This window comes from Salmo trutta, chromosome 19, assembly GCF_901001165.1.
Source record: "Salmo trutta chromosome 19, fSalTru1.1, whole genome shotgun sequence".
Taxonomy (NCBI): domain Eukaryota; kingdom Metazoa; phylum Chordata; class Actinopteri; order Salmoniformes; family Salmonidae; genus Salmo; species Salmo trutta.
This window is the reverse complement of record NC_042975.1, coordinates 35,660,067-35,684,220: the sequence shown is the minus strand read 5'-3', so window position 1 is coordinate 35,684,220 and position 24,154 is coordinate 35,660,067. Positions and strand designations below refer to the sequence as shown.

At 44.9% G+C, this 24,154-nt stretch overlaps 1 protein-coding gene across 5 annotated transcripts in view; it reads right to left on the bottom strand.

Annotated features, from left to right (window-relative positions):
* LOC115154457 (glutamate receptor 3) overlaps nt 1-24,154 on the bottom strand; it is a 109,571-nt gene that overhangs the window by 6,195 nt on the left and 79,222 nt on the right. For 4 of the 5 annotated variants that reach the window (XR_003867897.1, XM_029700700.1, XM_029700699.1 and 1 more), the window contains exons 7-14: nt 23,966-24,133; nt 23,677-23,781; nt 21,622-21,729; nt 19,599-19,805; nt 16,640-17,013; nt 14,868-15,066; nt 9,774-10,021; nt 3,005-3,119 (exon numbers count right to left, since the gene is read on the bottom strand). Coding sequence is in view for 4 of the 5 variants with exons in the window: in XM_029700700.1 (XP_029556560.1) it covers nt 3,005-3,119; nt 9,774-10,021; nt 14,868-15,066; nt 16,640-17,013; nt 19,599-19,805; nt 21,622-21,729; nt 23,677-23,781; nt 23,966-24,133 (1,524 nt within the window). In the remaining variant the exon portion in view is untranslated. The remainder of the gene's footprint in view (nt 1-3,004; nt 3,120-9,773; nt 10,022-14,867; nt 15,067-16,639; nt 17,014-19,598; nt 19,806-21,621; nt 21,730-23,676; nt 23,782-23,965; nt 24,134-24,154) is intronic. The other variant, XM_029700698.1, reaches the window with a different exon arrangement.

Below are 24,154 nucleotides of genomic sequence, written 5' to 3'. Positions count from 1 at the left end.
TAATCCTACAAAAAAGTCCCAGTCTTAGGCCAGTTAGGATCACCACTTTATTTTAAGAATGTGAAATGTCAGAATAATAGTAGAGAGAAGGATTTATTTCAGCTTTTATTTCTTTCACATTCCCAGTGTGTTTACATACAATCAACTAGTATTTGGTAGCATTGCCTTCCACAATCTTCCCACAATAGGTTGGGTGAATTTTGGCCCATTCCTCTTGACAGAGCTGGTGTAACTGAGTCAGGTTTGTAGGCATCCTTGCTCGCACACACGTTTTCAGTTCTGCCCATAAATTTTCTATGGGATTGAGGTCAGGGCTTTGTGATGGCCACTCCAATACCTTGACTTTGTTGTTCTTAAGCCATTTTGCCACTAGTTTGGAAGTATGCTTGGGGTCATTGTTCATTTGGAAGACCCATTTGCGACCAAGCTTTAACTTCCTGACTGATGTGTTGAGATGTTGCTTCAATATATTCACATAATTTTCCTGCCTCATGATGCCATCCATTTTGTGAAGTGCACCAGTCCCTCCTGCAGCAAAACCCCCACAACATGATGCTGCCACCCCCGTGCTTCATGGTTGGGATGGTGATGGTGTTCTTCGGCTTGCAAGCCTCCCCCTTTTTCCTCCAAACATAACAATGGTCATTATGGCCAAACAGTTCTATTTTTGTTTCATCAGACCAGAGGACATTTCTCCAAAAAGTACGATCTTTGTCCCCATGTGCAGTTGCAAACCGTAGTCTGGCTTTTTTATGGCAGTTTTGGAGCAGTGGCTTCTCCCTTGCTGAGCGGCCTTTCAGGTTATGTCGATATAGGACTCGTTTTACTGTGGATATAGATACCTTTGTACCTGTTTCCTCCAGCATCTTCACAAGATCCTTTGCTGTTGTTCTGGGATTGATTTCCACTTTTCGCACCAAAGTATGTTCGTCTCTAGGAGACAGAACGCATCTCCTTCCTGAGCGGTATGACGGCTGCGTGGTCCCATGGTGTTTATACTTGCGTACTATTGTTTGTACAGATGAACGTGGTACCTTCAGGCGTTTGGAAATTGCTCCCAATGATGAACCAGACTTGTGGAGGTCTACAATAATTTTTCTGAGGTTTTGGCTGATTTCTTTTGATTTTCCCATGATGTCAAGCAAAGAGGCACTGAGGTTGAAGGTAGGCCTTGAAATACATCCACAGGTACACCTCCAATTGACTCAAATAATGTTAATTACCCTATCAGAAGCTTCTAAAGCCATGACATCATTGTCTGGAATTATCCAAGCTGTTTAAAGGCACAGTCAACTTAGTGTATGTAAACTTCTGACCCACTGGAATTGTGATACAGTGAATTATAAGTGAAATAATATGTCTGTTAACAATTGTTGGAAAAATTACTTGTGTCATGCACAAAGTAGATGTCCTAACCGACTTGCCAAAACTATAGTTTGTTAACAAGAAATTTGTGGAGTGGTTGAAAAACAAGTTTTAATGACTCCAACCTAAGTGTATGTAAACTTCCGACTTCAACTGTATGTATGTGCTAAATATGAGGAAAACGTAGCCTACTTTCATTTGTGAGCTAATTCCCCTTGGTATTTGTAGTATAATTAGAGTATAATTTGCCAAAGTCAGATTGAGTTATATTTATAGTGTTTTTAGAAGCTGTGTGTCTAGAATATATTGGGTTTTCCTCTCTCAGTGGTTATTACATACAATATATTTGAAGCACATTGTTAAAGTACCAACAGATGCATTTTTAGGAATAAAAGAATAAACAAGAAATGTAGCAGGTGCGATATAACATGGCTGAGTCTACCCTCTCTACCAAGGATTCAAGGCAGATTGCTTGCAGGACGAGGCAGCTGCTTTGTGTTGCTCTGCTGATTGTATTCATGTCCTGCTTACGCTCAGGAATGAATAACTAGAGTTAACAACATCAAAGTCAGTCTGCCTGGTCTTCTACAATGTGTCAAGTGTACTGTGGTCAAGATGCAAGCAGAAGAGTAGAGACAGAGACGGATCCACAGTCGGGCTGTCGCTGTGCCCTTGTGTTCTGAAACCCAAGATCAGATCAAATTTTCCACCCTCTTACAGCGTTTCATTGGTCGGGGCAGGGCCGGCCATGGGTAGGTAGACTGACTGGTCTTGGAGACTAAGACCAACCAAAGGAATCTGTCAGGGTGACAAGCTAACACTGGTTTACAGTGATGTTATTGGTATCAGACAAAAGTTTGGAACATTTGGTGTCACTTTGTCATTAGAATTCTCACGTTTGCCTGCAATGCTTAGTCCCCTCAAGACTACGCTGTTCGCCTCGCCTGTCCTAGCACCCAAGGTTGAGGCAGTTTGGAGAGTGCTACCGTGCTCAGTGCTAGGGTTCATGGTCATCGCCATGTTATTCTCTTAATCAATACTTAACTCAACATAAATGACAAATTATTCATCCACTTTCAGTAAAAAGTGAAAGTACGTCTAAGTGAAACAGAGCATTATAATTCCACCATGTTTGCCCTGTGGACATAAAAAGCAGAGGAAATGTACAATCATCCCTTCTGTACATTCTGCCTTTCACAACCACAGGACAAAGACCTAAACTAAAAAGCCTCTGGAGAAATTCAAGAAATATCTCACTAAACAGCCCTGCTGTAGAACAGAACACTAACATCCCAAAAGAGGTCTCACATGCTATCTTACCACAGTGGATGTACTTAACTACCATCAGGAATAATAATCAGCTTCAACTCCTCCTCTCTTCTTCTGTACGTACAGTAAACAAATACCTCGTCTTTTTCTCAGAAATATCTTAATTGTTACTGGTCTTTTTCCTCCATTAGCCAAGTAAAGGGTTCCCAGTTTGATCTCAGTTGCACAATAAAATAGAAAAAGCCACACAGTTTTCTGTTACAGGGCCATAGTGGGCTGTGGTTGGGGCCTATAGGTTACAGTATTGATATAACAGCCTTGCCGATTACTCTATTCTACGATACCCGATTTTGGTGACATTGAGGCTGACCTTGGAGTCACCTCCCCCGCTGCCGCACTCTCCCTTGTCGTACCACCATTTGTTTTTCAATTTGTCCAAGAGGCCTTGCTCATTCAGTTTTAACACTGCCAGGTTAACAGCATTTCTTGAAACGATAAAACATAACTTGTAAGAAAATGAACAGGTCCGTGAGAAATCTAATACTATAATATTAGTAAATTGTAATAATAGTAATAATATCAAATAATTCATAAGGGGGAGCACGAAAAGGACAAACCGGTAAAGAATTGCACCGGTGTGGAGAGGTAAGAAGCATTTTACAGCAAAGAAAGTGTTAAATATTAGAGAGGTGGTATGGAGGATTACATTGCTCAGAACTGAAGTGTGCGGGATGGGGACACTTTGTCATTGAGAATAGAAGAATAACGACAACATACAGCATGCACGTTAACATTCATCACAAGTAACAATGCAGCTTTTAGCAAGTTAATTGAAAGAAACACATTGAACTGTTAAATTAGAAGCAATACAGAACTGGCAGAGAAGGACACAAAGGAGAACAGAGGGAGGAAAGATTGAGGGGAAGAGAAAAACAAACAACAGGGGTGGGTGGGAGTCACATCAACATACAAATGAATTTAGTAAATATGTCTAATATACCAAGAGTACTTTCCCTTTAAAGAGAAAGAAAAAGAGCAACACAGAGAGAAACAAACCATACAGATAGAAAGAACATGATCGAAACGGCTTTACGTCTAGATGAGAGTTAAAGAAACACATACTGATGTTCGATCTTAATTTGACCAGTTTCGTCGCAGGAGAAAAATAATCCTGCAGCAGGAGGATTTGAATATCTGAACAACTATTTAGAATGGCCGCCAGGGTGCAGCTGGAAGCGGTGTTTGTATACAATGCAGTACCACACCTACGTGGTACCTTATTTAGGTTTCGTACAGGCTACATCTTACGTGGATTATAATACATTTACATATTTGTAAGGGGTAGATGTATTTTTCGCTAGGGAAAAATACATTTGTGCTTGTTAGATCATTGTGACCTGCCGTAGTGCAGTGGTCTAAGTAACTCGCTCCACCTGCAAGCTTTGTGAGTTCTCACCCAATGCTGGTTGGTCTAGTGACCAGCCTGAGCCTACAGTAGGCCACAAGTTAACTGCATTTATTTCAACATTTTCAAGAAGTAAAATGAATAGTTTGATCATTTGCACATCAGAGAAAAGTGTCAAAAGTGTTTGGATAGGCTCAAATACATAAACATCTGGACAGCTTTATAAAAGGAAATATTAAAGAATATTACCCAATACAGTATTTTAATCCACACCAAAGACCATAACTAAATTGACAAATTATACATAGTTCTACTATAAAACATGGATGAGCATCCACACCGGAGGAAAGTTTATCGTTCTACAGTCAATCATCTGTCAATCAACTGATCAGCTCATCACCTCAGCCAGGGAAACACAAACAGTAGGCTATCCTATTATCGCTTTTCATATCTTCCATTATGTGACAATGGATAGGCTAACGGGTAGCCTACAGAATGTAGCCTATTGGAATATAATCAAATAACAAGGGGGCTATTGCAACCATCGATGGCACTAGACTAGGATGTACCACTGACAAGAACCATTCAACGCTGGTCCGACCAATCGGAAGCCACGCTTCAACATTGTTTTGATCACGCGGACTGGAATATGTTCCGGTCAGCCTCAGAGAACACCATCGACCTATACGCTGACTCAGTGAGTGCGTTTATAAAGAAGTGCATTGGAGATGTTGTACCCACTGTGATTATTAAACCTAACCTAACCAGAAACCATGGATGGGAGGCAGCATTCGGGCAAAACTGAAAGCACGATCCACTGCATTTAACCATGGAAAGAGCTCTGTGAATATGACTGGATATAAACAGTGTAGTTACTCCCTCCGCAAGGCAATCAAACAAGCAAAATGCCAGTACAGGGACAAGGGGGAGTCGCAAATCAACGGCTCAGACACGAGACGTATGTGGCAAGGTCTACAGGAAATCACGGACTACAAAAAGAAAACCAGCCACGCTTCCAGTCAAACTAAACAGCTACTTTGCCCGCTTTGAGGATAATACAGTGCCACCATCGCGGCCCGCTAACAAAGACTGCGACCCCCCACCCCCCTTCTCCGTGGCTGACGTGAGTAAAACATTTAAACGTGTTAACCCTCGCAAGGCTGCTGGCCCAGACGGCATCCCTAGCCGTGTCCTCAGAGCTTGGGCAGACCAGCTGGCTGGTGTGTTTACAAACATATTCAATCGCTCCCTATCCCAGTCTGTTGTCCCCATATGCTTCAAGATGGCTACCATTGTTCCTGTACCCAAGAAGGCAAAGATAACTGAACTAAATGACTACCACCCCGTAGCACTCACTTCTGTCATCATGAAGTGCTTTGAGAGACTAGTCAAGGATCATATCACCTCCACCTTATCGGCCACCCTAGACCCACTTCAGTTTGCATACCGCCCCAACAGGTCCACAGATGACGCAATCTCCATAACACTGCACACTGCCCTATCCCATCTGGACAAAAGGAATACCTATGTAAGAATGCTGTTCATTGACTACAGCTCAGCATTCAACACCATAGTACCCTTCAAGCTCATTATCAAGCTGGAGGCCCTGGTTCTCAACCCTGCCCTGTGCAATTGGGTCCTGGACTTTCTGACGGGCCGCCCCCAGGTGGTGAGGGCAGGAAACAACATATCCACTTCGCTGACCCTCAACACTGGGGCCCCACAAGGGTGCGTGCTCAGCCCCCTCCTGTACTCCCTGTTCACCCACAACTACGTGGCCAAGCACGCCTCCAACTCAATCATCAAGTTTGCAGACGACACAACAGTAGTGGGCTTGATTACCAACAACGACGAGACAACCTCTCACTCTACGTCAACAAGATGATTGTGGACTTCAGGAAACAGCAGAGGGAGCACCCCCCTAAATACATCGAAGTGGAGAAGGTGGAACGTTTAAAGTTCCTAGGCAAAAACATCACAGACAAACTGAAATGGTCCCCCCACACAGACAGTGTGGTGAAGAAGGCTCAACAGTGCCTCTTCAACCTCAGGAGGCTGAAGAAATTCGGCTTGTCACCCAAAACCTTGACAAACTTTTACAGATGCACAATTGAGAGCATCCTGTCGGGCTGTATCACAGCCTGGTACTGCAACTGCACCGCCCTCAACCGCAAGGCTCTCCAGAGGGTGGTGCGGTCTGCACAACGCAAACTACCTGCCCTCCATGACACCTACAGCATCCGATGTCACTGGAAGGCCAAAAAGATCCTCAAGGACATCAACCACCTGAGCCACTGCCTGTTCACACCGCTACCATCCAGAAGGTGAGGTCAGGACAGGTGCATCAAAGCTGGGACCGAGAGCCAGAAAAACAGCCTCTATCTCAAGGCCATCAGACTGCTAAACAGCCATCACTAACTCAGAGAGGCTGCTGCCTACTTTGAGACCCAATCATTGGCCACTTTAATAAATGGATCACTAGTCACTTTATACAATGCCACTCTAAATAATGCCACTATAATAATGTTTACATATCTTACATTACTCATACCACATGTTTATACTGTATTTTACACCATATATTGCACCTTGCGTATGCCGCTCGGCCATCGCTCATCCATATACTTACATGTACATATTCTCATTCACCCCTTTAGATTTGTGTGTATTAGGTAGTTGTTGGGGAATTTTTAGATTACTTGTTAGATATTACTGCACTGTTGGAAATAGAAGCACAAGCATTTCACTACACTCGGATTAACATCTGCTAACCATGTGTATGTGACAAATAAAATTGGATTTGATTTAGATTATCGTCAGCTGAAGTCTTGTTAATCCATCAATACTCTATTTTACCCACACAACTGATCTCAATTGCAAACACTATTGGTCACCTCATTATCGCTCCCTAAAAGATGATGTCGGTGTTACCTAGTCCTGCTTGTGCAGCGGACATGAGTCGGTCATGTTCACGTGATGAGGTAGGCCCGCCTGTGAACTTCAAAACCAGTGTCAGCCTTCAGCCCAAGAGTCTAAAACGGTCTAAGATGTTGGTTGCTCCTGTGGGAGACCTTGGTTCATACCCCACATGTCAAGATACTTTGTATGAATGCAAACTAATGTTGGTGTTGCCTGCTGCTTTTATTTTATTTTATTTTATTATCCAAAAGTGTCTGGTATGGTCATTTCTTATCAAGATCAGAGGTAGAATATCCCTGGACTCTCCATAGCTGAAATGTGTAATTTCATCAAGTCAATCGGGGGGAGTGAGTTATTTGTGCCAGAAGGGCGTTGGTCCGACACGATACGCTTATTATGTGCGCGCTGAAGGCAGTGTCCCTAACCACTAGACCACCCCAGGCAGCGGCCCTAACCCCTACACCGCCCCAGGCAGAGGCCCTAACCACTAGACCGCCCCAGGCAGCGGCCCTAACCCCTACACCGCCCCAGGCAGCGGCCCTAACCACTAGACCGCCCCAGGCAGCGTCCCTAACCACTAGACCGCCCCAGGCAGCGGCCCTAACCACTAGACCACTCCAGGCAGCGTCCCTAACCACTAGACCACTCCAGGCAGCGTCCCTAACCACTAGACCACCCCAGGCAGCGTCCCTAACCACTAGACCGCCCCAGGCAGCGGTCCTAACCACTAGACCACTCCAGGCAGCGTCCCTAACCACTAGACCACCCCAGGCAGCGTCCCTAACCACTAGATCGCCCCAGGCAGCGTCCCTAACCACTAGACCACCCCAGGCAGCGTCCCTAACCACTAGACCACCCCAGGCAGCGTCCCTAACCACTAGACCGCCCCAGGCAGCGGTCCTAACCACTAGACCACCCCAGGCAGCGGCCCTAACCACTAGACCACCCCAGGCAGCGGCCCTAACCACTAGACCACCCCAGGCAGCGGCCCTAACCACTACACCACCCCAGGCAGCGGCCCTAACCCCTACACCGCCCCAGGCAGCGGTCCTAACCACTAGATCAACCCAGGCAGCATCCCTAACCACTAGACCACCCCAGGCAGCAGCCCTAACCACTAGACCACCCCAGGCAGCGGCCCTAACCACTAGACCACCCCAGGCAGCGGCCCTAACCACTAGACCACCCCAGGCAGCGGCCCTAACCACTAGACCACCCCAGGCAGCGGCCCTAACCACTAGACCACCCCAGGCAGCGTCCCTAACCACTAGACCACCCCAGGCAGCGGCCCTAACCACTAGATCAACCCAGGCAGCGTCCCTAACCACTAGACCACCCCAGGCAGCATCCCTAACCACTAGACCACCCCAGGCAGCGGCCCTAACCACTAGATCAACCCAGGCAGCATCCCTAACCACTAGACCACCCCAGGCAGCATCCCTAACCACTAGACCACCCCAGGCAGCGGCCCTAACCACTAGATCAACCCAGGCAGCATCCCTAACCACTTGACCACCCCAGGCAGCATCCCTAACCACTAGACCACCCCAGGCAGCGGCCCTAACCACTAGACCACCCCAGGCAGCATCCCTAACCACTAGACCACCCCAGGCAGTGGCCCTAACCACTAGATCAACCCAGGCAGCATCCCTAACCACTTGACCACCCCAGGCAGCATCCCTAACCACTAGACCACCCCAGGCAGCGTCCTTAACCACTAGACCACCCCAGGCAGCATCCCTAACCACTAGACCACCCCAGGCAGCGGCCCTAACCACTAGATCAACCCAGGCAGCATCCCTAACCACTAGACCACCCCAGGCAGCGTCCCTAACCACTAGACCACCCCAGGCAGCGGCCCTAACCACTAGACCACCCCAGGCAGCGTCCCTAACCACTAGACCACCCCAGGCAGCGTCCCTAACCACTAGACCACCCCAGGCAGCGGCCCTAACCACTAGACCACCCCAGGCAGCGTCCCTAACCACTAGACTCCCCCAGGCAGCGGCCCTAACCACTAGACCGCCCCAGGCAGCGTCCCTAACCACTAGACCGCCCCAGGCAGCGTCCCTAACCCCTACACCGCCCCAGGCAGTGGCCCTAACCACTAGACCGCCCCAGGCAGCGTCCCTAACCACTAGATCACCCCAGGCAGCGGCCCTAACCACTAGATCACCCCAGGCAGCGGCCCTAACCACTAGACCACCCCAGGCAGCGGCCCTAACCACTAGACCGCCCCAGGCAGCGGCCCTAACCACTAGACCGCCCCAGGCAGCGGCCCTAACCACTAGACCGCCCCAGGCAGTGATTCAACTCAATTTTGACAGTTCATTCGTAACCTTTGGAAACACTTGACACTTGTATGTCATAGCGTATTGGAGATCAAAATCTATCTTGTGTTATTAAGCTATATAAAACGACGGGTGTTGATGTGAATGGCTGCATTTCAGATGCATTTTTGTACATTTGAATGTAGCAGTAATAGGACCGGGGCCTAGCGCTGAGCGATAATATTATTTTGATAGCAAGCCCTGATCCCAATGACTTGACTGCCCCTGCATGGAGAGAACGAGAACTGACTATTTTCCGGGATTCACAACGCTCATTTGAATTTCCTGATGACGCAGGAAAATTCTATGCGACAAAAGAGTGATCAAGTTAAGATCCGACATCTGTATTAAATACCTTTACCTTCCTGATGAACCTCAAAAAATAAAAAGTGAAGAATGAGGAAGAAGAGAAATGGGACACGAGACATCAGGGTAGGTGGAATACTATAACAACATGGACAATATTGTTATATTATCCCACCCACCTTAATGCTGAGCCTTTAGGTGTGGCCACACCGTATCCCTTAGAGTCGAGGTTGCCGCCAACTTTCATGGTGTCACAAGGTTTCCGCTGCTCAATGTACTCGTTCATTGTGGATTCAAGAAGAAAGGCGAATTTGCCTTTCGACTTTCGCACCCGGGCAACCCCTTCTGGTGTGGTCTTGGCGAACACTGACGGTTCAGCAGATTTCATGTAAGACCACATTTTTTCATAAACTGCTATTTTGGAGCGCTGCATTTGGGGAGATAAGGAGAGAAAAGACAAAAACAGGTTAGTGGTGTATTTAAAGAATGTAAATCATAGCGTTCAGTGCCTAAATAACACACTTTAAACACACACATACACCTCCATATACAGTGTACATGTTTGCCATGAGTCATTAGAGTGCTGTGCTCCCAGAGAGCTGAGTAAAGAACCGGTGTAGTGGGCGTGTTGCCAACAGCAGATCTGAGGTCTGACAAGCTGGCAACACACTACAAACAAAACTGCAGGGCGATGTTTCTCCTCAGCATTCATCGACAGGATGACCATTTGACTGACCACCTGCTCCCTTTCAACATCCCCCCTTCTCCACATGAGGTCACAAGACAGGAAGTGAGTCAGTGTGCCGTTTGACTTTGGGGTTCTGAAGGTGTCACCTGGATGGATCAGTGGGGCTGCTGGCACCTGGAGCAGCAAGATGACATGCTGAGAGAACAGAGCCCTGCCATGCCCTGGTCTGCCTCCTGCCCTGCCCTGACTGACTCACACCCAGGGAGCTGCTGCTAAAAATGGCCTCTGAGTAGCTGGATAAACTAGGTTAATGTGACCTTCCGCCGAGTGACCGACTGAGTGGGGAAAACACTGGCTGCCTGGGAGGAAACTTTGCGATGGAAGTTTTCACGGTCAAAAAAAGAATGGGCCTCCCGAGTGGCGCAGCGGTCTAAGGCACGGCATTGCAGCGCTAGAGGCGTTACTACAGACCCAGGTTTGATCCCAGGCTGTGTCACAGCCGACCGGGAGACCCATGAGGCACACAATTGGCCCAGCGTCGTCTGAGTTAGGGGAGGGCTGGGATGTCCTTGTCCCATCGCGCTCTAGTGACTCCTTGTGGCGGGCCGGGCGCATACACTGCGTACAACTGGTGACAACTTGGTTGTACGGTGTTTCCTCTGACACATTGGTGCGGCTGGCTTCCGGGTTAAGCGAGCAGTGAGGCTTGGCAGGGTCGTGTTTCGGAGGACACGTGGCTCTCGACCTTTGCCTCTCCTGAGTCCGTACGGGAGTTGCAGTGATGGGACAAGACTGTGACTACCAATTGGGGTAAAAAGTACCAAAAAAAATTACTAATTATAATGATGTGTATAAATAGCCTATACATGGATGCTTAATCTGACAAAACAGAGTCAACTTGGCAATTATAGCTATTGCCCAGGACTCCAAATAACATCATATAATATTGATAATACTATTTCATCTGAGAGGGTCCATTTCTGGCAAGTCTTTGCTTGGTCATATCTTTTTCACTTTTTAATGAATAATGGGCAATAAGCCCACCATTATTAGCTGAATCAAGCTAAATCTCACATTACATATCAAATGACAGTATGTCTTGGATACTGTGGACCATTGTGAATTATAGTGTGAAATGTATGACTGTACTAACCAGAAAAACAGATTGATCACATACAGCCGCACACGCACGCCCAACCACACACACGCACGCACGCACACACACACACATTAGCATCTCTAATTCCTGTCTTATCCATATTGATTGTTCATTAAGCACCAGTTCTGATGTGCTCTCCAGAATCACTCTACAGACCCAGCAGGAGCTCTGAGGGGAAGAAGTTTCCTAAGTTCCTGCTGGCTGTTGACTGACTAATTAAGCTTTGGGGGTATAATTAGCTGGACGTTCAGCTGTTTCTTCTATCAGGTGGTGGCACACCGACGCAAACATAATAAACACTTTCTCATATTGCACTGAATCCAGTAAATCCTCATAGAACGTGTCAACCTGTTTAACAGAGGTGGCTGTATACAGAAACCCCAATGTCACTTCATTTCATGCTGAGTTAACGGAATTTGAATATATTATAATTGTGACACAAGTGCCGACGGAGTGCTGTGGTTCTGGGGAGGTGATTTGGGATGAACCCCTAACGGCCTCAGCCCCTCTTCACTGCTCCTCTGCTCTTTATACTGCAGGGATGAGCTTGACTCCTGATAAACTTGATGATTCCATCGTTGGACTGTAATGTAAATTATAAATAGGGCTGTTGAACACAATGAACACCTTGGTGGCAATGGATCCTGTAGAGATGGCTGGTGTTCTCAGAACAACTAATATGTAAGGGGGTAGGTAGGATCAGATCAGGGGTATTCAATTAATGAGCCAAATATGAGTCAACATGTTCATTATTAAACAAGAGAAAAACAACCAATGCTGCAGTCAAAACATGAGTCTCTGATATGCATATACACCATCTGCTGCTATGTTGGCATCACTCTGCTCACATATTTCACCTAATATTCACAAATGTCAAGACTGCCATATCATTCTCATCAGTGACAGTTGCTTTTACACTCACAGCACACCAATGAATTGAGTGAAATTGAGCTGACATGCGCTGACTTGTAATCTCGAACAATGGCGAGTCAGCTTCCCTTACAACTTATTTCCAATATTACCACCCCAGAGAGCTGGATTTTAGCCCCTGCATCACACACTCATTTAAAGAGTACAGGGAGAAACCATATGGGAGGTGATAGCAGGGGTGGGGTTGCTCAGCGGTTTTATTCACCAACAGATGTTGAACCCTTATGGGTGTCTTGATCAAGGGCAGATATTTTACACTCTGACAGAATCAGTGGAAATCTGCAGTACATTCAGCTCCTATTACTGCTACTTACACCTCCATGATTTTCAGGCCAAAGGAAGATCAAAATATTTTTGAAAAAGGGGCTTTTTGTGCAGCAGGGCCCTCAGCCCAGGTCTCAGAGAGAGAAGCCATAATAGACGGGAGGGGAGGGGACCTGAGCTGTCTCCACTGAAAGTCAGAGGGGAGAGGGCATTAACACAATACAGGTGACATGAATGAATGTGGCCAGAGAATCCAGTAAAATGTCACAGAAGGTGCTTTAAATGTCAATACTGAAACCCCTGTGAGAGCACTTTTGTTATCACTTAAAACATATCAAGACAAATTATTTTTTATATTATATCAGATGGACTATAAGAGCCAATTATAAGACACCTGACCTGATCAGACTGATATTATGGATGTTATATATTATAGCATATCTGCACAGTAGTTGCATAATAATATCTGCTCAATCCATTCTGAAAGATGGATGCATCTAACCGAACATCCATATCAATGCATTTCTGAATAAAATAAAGCTGTCTCTCTCCCTGCATTGTATCATGAACATTTCAGCAGTAGCTGGATATGTAATGAATTCGGGGCCGTGATTGAATCATGCTTGACATCTGCACAATGTCAGTGGGAGGGACCGTTCATGTAAATAATGGTAAATGAGTGATAGTTCATGACAGGCTTAGCCATGCTGTGTAAACAGAGGGTAACGTCTGGGTAAAGATGTGTGCAGCTCCTCTGCTTGTGTTATTTGGTGTCAGCAATCATACGTGGGCTAAAGATCTCTTTTGTTCAAACGCAAATCTATATTAATCTATACTACAACATAAAAAAGCACATTGTAAGTCATTTTCGGCCTCAGAATCCATTTGCAAAATAAATAAATATTAATGAGCAGATGCGCTGGCTCCCACAGTGCAACACAAACAGCTCCAGCTGTCAGTCCATCTATCAACTCTCCATGTATGTGCTCTGAAGGCTTCACGGCTGTTTGCTCAGGTCCACCCCACTGGCAATCCAAAGTAGAGATGAGTCGGCAAATAAATCATTTGCATTCTGTCTGTATGCAGAGTGCCCGTCCACATGCAATTCTTGGATGCTCTTCTGGACAGGTATGAGACTGCCAAAAGTATTCCGATTTACTTTTTGGAAACAACATATGTAACTCAAACAAAAACCTGCTATTTCATTGGATTCATTTCCCAGCATAAATCAGGATCTATAACATACACATGCCTGCTTTGGAAATGAGATCTCTGGGCTCAGTTAATTCCTCTCCATGTATCACATACAGGCTGCCGTACTTAAGATTCTTTTTTACATATTTTTTAATATAGATTTTTTTTACCTAGTCGGCTTGGGTATCCGAACCAGCAACCTTTCGGTTACTGGCCCAACGCTCCTAACCGCTAGTCTACCTCCTGCCCTATATGAATAAAAGGAGATAAAAATGCAAGCACCTAAAATCTATTTGATGTCTGAATATTATTCTTCTGGCACTTTGACAACAAAGGTGAGGGAGCAGTTGGGAGAGCATGTGATGTACTACGGTAAACCCTGAGAGGAGTAAGGGAGAGGAGGGAAAGTGAAGCTGAGCCGTTTGAGGGATGACCTGCCAGTGTGTCATCAGAGCAGATTTCCGTTTGCCTGGTGGCTATGTGACTCTAATTAAGCAGCACATCTTTCCTGAAGAACATATTTAAAATGTATCTGGAGCCTCTATTAATCAATCAGTCTCTCTCTCTCTCTCTCTCTCTCTCTCTCTCTCCACTTCTATCTCCTAGTTTTAATTAAAAGTCCCCTGGAATGTCTGCTCAGTCGTGACATTTGCAGTTTATGAAGTCCCTAAACACCTGTCAATCATCTTCCCAGAAAGACCTGGGACAAATCACTAGGCAGTCAACCAGCCTGCCAAACTAATCACATCTGCATTCACATCCAGTGGCTGGCACAAGGGGTTATATTATCAATGCTTTGTTCCTTCTTTGTCTGGAGAATCATTCACATACAGTAGTATAGACTCTGATAGCCACCTGTTTTGTGTATTGTAGCATGACTTTCTTAAATACTTATTATCATAGCTACTTCCTTACCTTCTGCCAGGTATCAAACAGAACTAAATATCTATACCATTCCCTGTGCTCCTTCCTTTGATGTTTAGTCTTTTTTTAACTATGTTTTTTTCTAACCCTAAAGAGACTTTAGTTGTCACTCACCCTAAAGAACTCCTTAGTGGAGCCTGAGTCGAGGGTTCCGTAGGCGATCTCTGTCTGCTTGGCCAGGTCCTCAGCACTCTCTATGGGAGACACCATCCTCTCCACTGTGAGGAAGGCAGCCAGGTTGGCCGTGTAGGAGGAGATGATGATGAGGGTAAAGAACCACCACACACCCCCCACGATTCTGCCCGACAGAGACCTGAGAGAGAGGGAAGGAGGAGGACAGAAGGACGTGAGAGCAGGGTGCTCAATCCTACACACTGACAAAGGGATGGAGGCTGCCATGCCTTTGGAGTCCACTGATTCCTGTTTAGAGTCTGTGTATCTGCAGTCTGGGTATCACACACCACGTATTGACATAAATGCACCGCCTCAGAGCATTGCCACGGAATGATCTTGGATTTATGTCAAATCTCACCCACATACCTCAACGATAATGCTCTTCACACAGAGAAAAACATGGTGTTGCTGTAAGAGATGCTGTACCCGCCTGGTTGCTCTATGATGCATGCCTGGAGGGCTGTGTTGTGGCTGAATGACACCAAACACGAACACAGCAAGCAGAGGTTATTGTGCATCTGCTTCAATGAAGCTGACGATCCCCATTGGCAAGGTAACTACTAACCTTAAGCTTACTGTAGTCTATCACGTAAACTGATACTCCAAGCGGGAGAGTGACATTTACTAAATGGTCTTCATTAAATCCGTGTCATTGACTCTGGCATTTTATGGGCTCTTCAAATAGTACCAGACAGAAAGCAAATCCTAACTCGCCATAGAATGTTTTGTGTTTTTTCTGGTATTATGTTACAAGGATTAAATTGCTTGCCTTTTATTTAGAGGGGACTTTCTCCTACTCACATGGGAGGCCACCACTCAGCTTTCGGTACACAACATACTTTAATTCTTGAGTAATGCTTCAAAATAATTTTATCATGGAGACAGCAAGGTAAAAATAACTGAGGAAGGAATCCGAACAATCCATGCTTAAGTGTTGATGTCAGAGGACTGTTACCCACCCTATAGCACTGTAGCCATTACTATTCAGGTGAGACTGAAGCTCAGCTCTGATCAACATGGCCTGGAATACTCTCTCACTGATCTTCATTCAGATGGACTAGAATGGCCTGACATCCCAGACAAGATGAGGAGGGACAGCTTGAACAATGACAGTCCCCCGAGAAGGAACAAGGGACACACCACAACAGTGATGATGAGTGAATAGATGGACTGATTGAATGAAAAGAGGGGGGAGAGGATGTGAGTCATGAGGTGGGGCCGAATCGAATGCTGTTAAGGTGCTTCATCAGAGTGCAAATGCATCAAAATGTCTTCCACTTTAAATACATTATATGCACCAGGCTGATGACCGTAAAATGGGACATGCAGCAAAAACACGGTAGCCCTCCAAGAGTCATGGGGAATAGGGGAAACTACTCTCGGATGTAATGACCCTGCGCATTTTACAGTCCCCGGCATGGTGGATATAAGTTATTTTATGGATGCGATGCATCACTGCTAGCATGCAGCCTGGAGAGAACAAGTAAAGAATGGTGGTGTGTTTAAAGAGTATGAGGGAGAGATCGCGTGTAGGTGGATGGGGTGGGCTGGAGCGTAAAAAAGCCAAAACCAAACCCAAAAATAACATATACGCACCATGGCATTATGGGAGTTGTAGTGATTATGACCATAAAATGCAGAGGGATGGTACAGTATGTAGATGATAGGATGGCTGAGTTTGAGGTGACGGAACATGGAGTACATTAACCAACCTTGGCGAGATATCGCATCCTTGCTGCATGAAGGCGCCCAGGGAGAACCACAGGCTATTAAAAATCCCAAAGTCGTTTGGTGGGTCTGGAGGGCTCTGGGGGTCTTTGGCCTCGTCGTTTTCATCCAGATGCCACTCATAGGGGCTGAAGCGGCTGACCAGGAAGAGCACCACGCTCACGCCGATATAGGCAAACACTATACACATCCAGATCTCATAGGCCAGCGGGTCCAGGAAGGAGAACACGCCCGGCTTTGACTTTTGAGGCTTCTTTATCATAATGGAGATCCCCAGGCTCATAAAAGGTTTAGAGAAGTCTATCACCTCCTCTCGTACCAATGTTATAGTTAGAGGAGCCACTGCTATATCGGCTCTCTGGAAACATGGGAACAGGAGGAGGAGGAGTTAGTGGTTCAAAACAGAGCACAGGCACATCACATCAAACTGCCTGTGTTATCAAAGCCTGACTTTGACATTTTTTAAATAGAATGCCAATAAAAATTCCTTGATCAAAATCTTGTCATCAGGCATTTAAAAAAAAGCTCATTATGGCTATAACGTATTTATAATGTATTGATGAAACCAATGAGTAGAAATGAATGGTAAAATGAAATGGTGGATTAGAATGCATGCAATATCAGATATGCTTAAGAAGAAAGTGAGACCCGCCAGTTTAAAATGGGCCAATCTCAGTTAACATTAGTATTGGCTAATGTCTCTGCCTTAATCCAAAAGAGCCCATTACTCAGTCAGATCCATCAATGAAGTAGAAGGTATGGAAACAGGAGATTGAAGAGCTTATGCAAACAGCCCATGATATTTGAATCAACGTGGAAAATTCAACTCCTTTATCAGATTGTCTTCAAAGCCTCCTAGCCTTATTAGTGAATATCTCAGCTAGGTAATAAATGTTCCCAGTGATAGCGTCTCCGTTCCCAGAGTCACAGCCGGACCGGCCTTGTCTTATAAATATATAAATGCCATACAAGGGCTGGGATCATCTTAGTGAGGGTTAGGCAGAATCCCTGTGAAAAACACAGCTCCCAGCCACTCCTTGTCTCAATACATCACTGGCTTATTTGCATGTGAATGGCTAATTAATGGTCTGGAGGATGTATTGTTGATGCAGAGAGATGTCTCAGGGTTAATTAATGGTCTGGAGGATGTATTGTTGATGCAGAGAAGTGTCTCAGGACTGATTAATGGTCTGGAGGATGTATTGTTGATGAGGTGTCTCAGGGTTAATTAATGGTCTGGAGGATGTATTGTTGATGCAGAGAGGTGTCTCAGGGTTAATTAATGGTCTGGAGGATGTATTGTTGATGCAGAGAGGTGTCTCAGGGTTAATTAATGGTCTGGAGGATGTATTGTTGATGCAGAGAGGTGTCTCAGGGTTAATTAATGGTCTGGAGGATGTATTGTTGATGCAGAGAGGTGTCTCAGGGTTAATTAATGGTCTGGAGGATGTATTGTTGATGCAGAGAGGTGTCTCAGGGCTTGTACAAAGCCTGTCAATTATAACAGGGGATCATCTCTCTCTTTCAGCTCTCTGAAGAGGCAGGGCTGTCATTTGGCAGAATGGTTGGTAAAATGTTCATTATGACGAGAAAATGTTTTTTCGTGCTAAATGAAGATGCCTTCAAACTGACAAGCAGATGTTTTTAATTTTCACTTCACAGTCTGGCTGTCGTCTGTCCCTTCATGTCATATGTCCATTCATGTCATATGTCCCTTCATGTCATCGGTCCCTTAATGTTATCTGTCCCTTAATGTCATCTGTCCTTCATCTCATCTGTCCTTCATGTCATCTGTCCCTTAATGCATCTGTCCCTTAATGTAATCTGTCCTTCATGTCATCTGTCCCTTAATGTCATCGGTCCCTTAATGTCATCGGCCCCTTAATGTGATCTGTCCTTAATCCCATCTGTCCCTTAATGTCATCTGTCCTTCATGTCATCTGTCCCTTAATTCATCTGTCCCTTAATGTAATCTGTCCTTCATCCTTCTGTCCTTCATGTCATCTGTCCCTTAATGCATCTGTCCCTTAATGTAATCTGTCCGTCAATATATCTGTCCCTTAATGTCATCGGTCCCTTAATGTCATCGGTCCCTTAATGTCATCGGCCCCTTAATTTCATCCGTCCTTAATTCCAGCTGTCCCTTAATGTCATCTGTCCTTAATGTCATCGGTCCCTTAATGTCATCTGTTCTTCATGTCATCTGTCCCTTAATGTCATCTGTCCTTCATGTCATCTGTCCCTTAATGTCATCTGTCCTTCATGTCATCTGTCCCTTAATGTCATCTGTCCTTCATGTCATCTGTCCCTTAATGTTATCTGTCCTTAATGTCATCGGTCCCTTAATGTCATCTGTCCTTCATGTCATCTGTCCCTTAATGTTATCTGTCCTTAATGTCATCGGTCCCTTAATGTTATCTGTCTCTTAATGAAACATTAACCAGTTGGGGTTTTATGAAAGAAGAAAATGGGCTCATACTTACATGTAGTGAGTGGTTCATAACATACAGTAATCAATCTTTCAATTAAGATCTGATTTATGGAGATACATATGGAGAAAAGCACACATCCAGTCAGTAGAGGATTGCGGGCCAGATCTGGTTGCTTGGTGGCACATATGGATCAGTGCTGCCACCGTAACAGTAATGGGCCAGATCTGGTCCGAATGTGGGAGATGCGACCAGGGCGAGGGCAGGCACACTTTCCTTATGAGCCAGCTCTGGCTTGTGATATGTGACCCTAACAAGTACCCGTAGTTGCTGGGCCACTTTTGAATAAATGTGGGCCACATTCACCCTGCTGGGCAAGGTCTGTCCTTAGCATGCAGAAGATCGGGTTTAGGTTTGTAAACCAGATCTGGCCCACATACCTCAAGCCAGAGCTGGCCAAGCCCCCGTCCCTGTGTTGGTGACAGTGCTTCAGTACGTCGAGACTGTCACTTACCCCATATACCAGTTCCCCCACCATCCCGTTCCACGTCTTGGTCTCTGGATCCCTTGCACCATACTTCCCGTCCGCAACTACTGACAGTTTGTATCTTATCCCCACATGTTTTGCAATTTCAGCAGCTAAATCGACACAGTAGCCTTCATATCTGTCATTCCCCTCCAGCGACAAGTGGTTTCGCTTGTACATCACATAAGGAGACTCCTGTTAATTAAACATAATGTTGAGTTTATAGCATGCACACATTCCATTCACAGAGGCCAGTCCTCTTTAACCTACATGCATACATGCATGGATGACACACACACACACACACACACACACACACACACACACACACACACACACACACACACACACACACACAGGAAATACAAACAGAACATCAGGGACAAGAAGCGCCACATGGAGATGGTCACACTGCATGTTGGGGTGTTGACTCGATCCACAGCCAAATGCAGCCAGATAGAGGCGGGGCCCGGCAGGGCCAGTGGGGACAGTAAGGCCTGTGACTGACAGGCTTTAAGGGGGAAGGAGTGGGGCTGGTTCTCTCAGCAGTATTCCTCATGCTAAACCCAGCTATACTCTAAGGAGGTAGGGGCCGGGTGGAGGGTGCATACGCTTTGCATCAGCTTACTAGGACAGGGGAAGGTTGAACGGGGATTGGGAGACTTTCCAGTTCATCAAGTAAATGGCAGTGATTGGCGAGGGATTAAAGTATTGGTAGTTCTTATTGGAACACCATCAACCACATGTCATCGATGAATGTGCTGGGAGGCTGCATCCTCCAACTAATCAAACCAACTCCTGAGCTTATCTTCCATACAGAATACACTGGGAGGAGTTAAAACACGTGCTTGGCTCTTCAAACACTGAGGTGTGGTTGGTTTTCTTTTAGGCTTGGCTCCAAAATCAAATGTGCCAGGAACGTAAGGGACGCCAGTGGGTAAAACAATGTTCAATTTCTTTCTTTCTGTGCTGAAGGTTTCTTTTCAAATCTCTGTGTTATTAGGACTGGGCTTCCAAAAGTCAAATACAGCTAATTCTGATGCAAAATGAGATGACCACTGTCAATTTACAATGTCAACAGACTAACGCATGATCACTATATGAGTGGTGTAACGATATTGCTCTCAAAACATTACAATGGTCCTACCCTTTCCCTGTGTCTATCAGAAGTAACCGTACTAATTATGAGTATGATCATGACATGTTTACATCTAGATGATATTGCCTGACTTTCGTATTCTGAATTTGCCTAAGATGAACACATAATAGGCAGAGTCAGAAAGAAGGCCATCGTTTTAAATGTAAGATAAGGCTTACCTTATTTTACATTTAAAAAGGACCATTGTCTTCTTACTAACCGTATATACATCCATCATTATTTTTATTCATCTCTCTGCTTGAACAAAAAATACCTTATCTATAATATCTCTAACTATCCCTGACCTTTGACCCCTAATATCTCTGGATATTGGAGGAAGCCACAGAGGTTATACTTCAGTACAGAACTCGTAATGGTTGATCCAAAATAGATTTTAACAAGGGGATAAACAAACCAACGCTTTTTATATCCTGCTCAAATGGCAGTTATTTTGCATCTCCAGAGAGAAACAATTTATCATTACAGGTAGTTTTGTTGTACCTATCCCCGTCATCATTGACCATTTACTTAATGAGTAAGAAACAGGTTTATACTTACGTACGTATGCACTGAATGTGTATTAGATGAAGTATATAGGCTCTAACTAGTTTCATTACCAAAGCCGTTATTGTGATGTCACTGCTACAACAGGCCACCGTAATATGGAAAATCAAAATGCTTTATCACCCACACGGATACAGTTGAAACACTCTTTGTGAATTGACTGTTTCAACATGTAGTGAGTGGATGGAAAGCAACTCAAAAGAAAATAGTTCTACCCTCCCAGGACAGAATGTAACAATGGACACCTTGACCTTGAGTGGCAGAATTTTTTTAGAGGTGGAACATTTAAAATCTGCTTGGAAAGTGTACCATAATAGTAGTGACCACAATCGTTCGGTTTTCCACAGAAGAGGACTCGTTGGTGACCTGCGCATCCACAATATATACATATTTTTCGTATTCATTCCAGTACCCGGTCTGAAAGTGACAGAAACATCATAGTTACATCATAGAAAAAGCCATTTAAAAGACATTTGTAAGTAAAGCAGTTGGCAGGTGAGCATGGTGAGCATGTCTGATGAGAGTCTTGGCCTGGAGGGGGTATCTGATGATGTGTGAGATAAAAAGCCCTGTGCTGGTGCTGTGCTTGGAGATGAAGCTCTTACCTCTGCTACAGATACAGTGGGGGAAAAGAGCATTCAACTCTCAGCTAATCTCCCTCTCAGCACCTTTACTGCAGCTGCACTGTCACTGGTCCATTACACAACCATACATTAGTGCCCATCAAATCCCACTGGGCAAAACTGGTTGAATCAATGTTGTTTCCATGTCATTTCAATCCCCAAAAATGTATGTGATGAAGTTGAGTCAATGTGGAAAACTCATTGGATTAACAAAAAGTTATCAACGTTTTCACCTAACTTTTAACCTAAATCCAATGAGATGGTGAAATGTTTTGTTGATTTCACGTTGAATTCACATTAGTTGACAACTCAAAGTTGAACTGACGTCTGTGCCCAGTGGGATGCTCCTCGCATGCTGCTTGGCAATATTAATAACAGAACAAAATATGGAATAAATGTGTCTTATTCAGCCATAAGCAATTTCAGTTGCAATTTACAAAGTGAGGACTTCTGCTCATGTCTAAACATTAAGCGTATGTAGAGCTGCTACTAAAAATGTACATCTGACATCTGTGAACCTATTCAATAACTGCTGAGATTTACACAATGTGTATTCCATTTCTTCTAGCTATCTGTTCTGTTTTGTTGTTCTCTTGTTCTTTTTACTTTCTTTTCCGTTCTGTTGTATTCTCTTCTTTTCTCTGTTCTGTTCCTCTCCTACTGTTCTATTCCACAGTTCTCCCTCAGCTTTCACTGCAGATTGCCTCACAGTGTGTGTTGCAGTGGGCCAGATGAGCTGAGCTATGTGGACAGTGTGGGGGCACCTACTTTTGGTGCCAGATTTTGTGGACAGCCCGTCAGAGTTCAGAGCCAAAGAGCTACCATGGTGACAGCGTCAGAATTGTACGCCAGTATGTGTGGGGGTGTAGTGGCTAATATAATATCACTACTCCTGACAGCCTTGGCGTATCCCCTCTCTGGCCCCCTCTGCCCCAGGTATGACAGAGCATAAAGGGAGCATGCAGGGCGGGGTCAGCCCCCGGTGTCTGGAGCTAAATCAATAGTGAAGGATCCACTACAGGTGAAAGCTGTTAGGTAATCCAGTAAAACGGTCAGCTCTGCCCTGGTCCCTGTTCAGAGCTGTGTGAAGATCACATGGAGGGAATCCGGTTACATGCACACTTATGTTATGGAGTCATGCTAATGTTTAACTACTTAAATATTGAATGTGTAATTACTTGAATATTCATATTTTCAGTCCATATAACTGAGCTAGCTTAACATGTACTCTCAGTTAGAAAGAAAGAAAGAAAGAAAGAAAGAAAGAAAGAAAGAAAGAAAGAAAGAAAGAAGTACTGGTATTACTAAAACTGCATACTGTGTACTAATCCTAATACATACTATTCAGAACATACTGTTTAGTAAAATTGAAGCAACAAATATCAACATTCTAGGCTCATCCACACAGAGAATGCGTCATCTAATGTGCAGTTGTGTTCATTCCCACCATTCATTCATTTTGGTACAGCACATCACCATATCTGATTATCATCTGTTGTCGAACACACGTGGGTAAAAAACCCCAACTCTTCTCTTCCTTAAGTGTGCAGCAAATTCTACTTGATGAAAAGCCGAAATGAGTGTGACATCCTGGCATTTAAAGCACACTCAATTTTCACATACTATAAAACTTTCACCTACCCCAAATTCCTACTATTTAGAAAGCAAGTATGGGTATTGGAGAACATTTTATTATTCATTGTAATCCGCATGTTGAGCCACTGTGCTGTTTTCTACTTACCTTCTTGGGCCCCCCTACTTTCATCTCATACACATCAACGCTGTAGTTGGCTCTCCGACCGAACGAGTCAAACTGGATATTCCCTGTCATACCTTGTACCTGGACCTGCCACGCACACCATGACACAAGGAACCGTAATAACCTTCACAAAACAACCACTTTGTGAAGGTTTGCTAGAAGAATTCAACTAAATAAGTAAAGATAGTCAAGATATAGTCAAAATATCCTACTATATTTTAAAGACATGGTAACAGGGGTACACCTGGGTATCTGTGAAGATCCCTCCTACCATTTTGAGTGCTCTCTCTATGTCAATGCCTTGGCTCCAAGGTACGGCTGGGTTGGCCAGGCAGTCCCCAGCGCTCCCCCTCCGGGACACGTCCACCCTCTGCCTCCGCAGGTACCGGAAGGCCTCTGCCAGTACCAACACGGCATCATGGGTCAGCGCTGACGTGTACTGAAACACAACCACCACAGC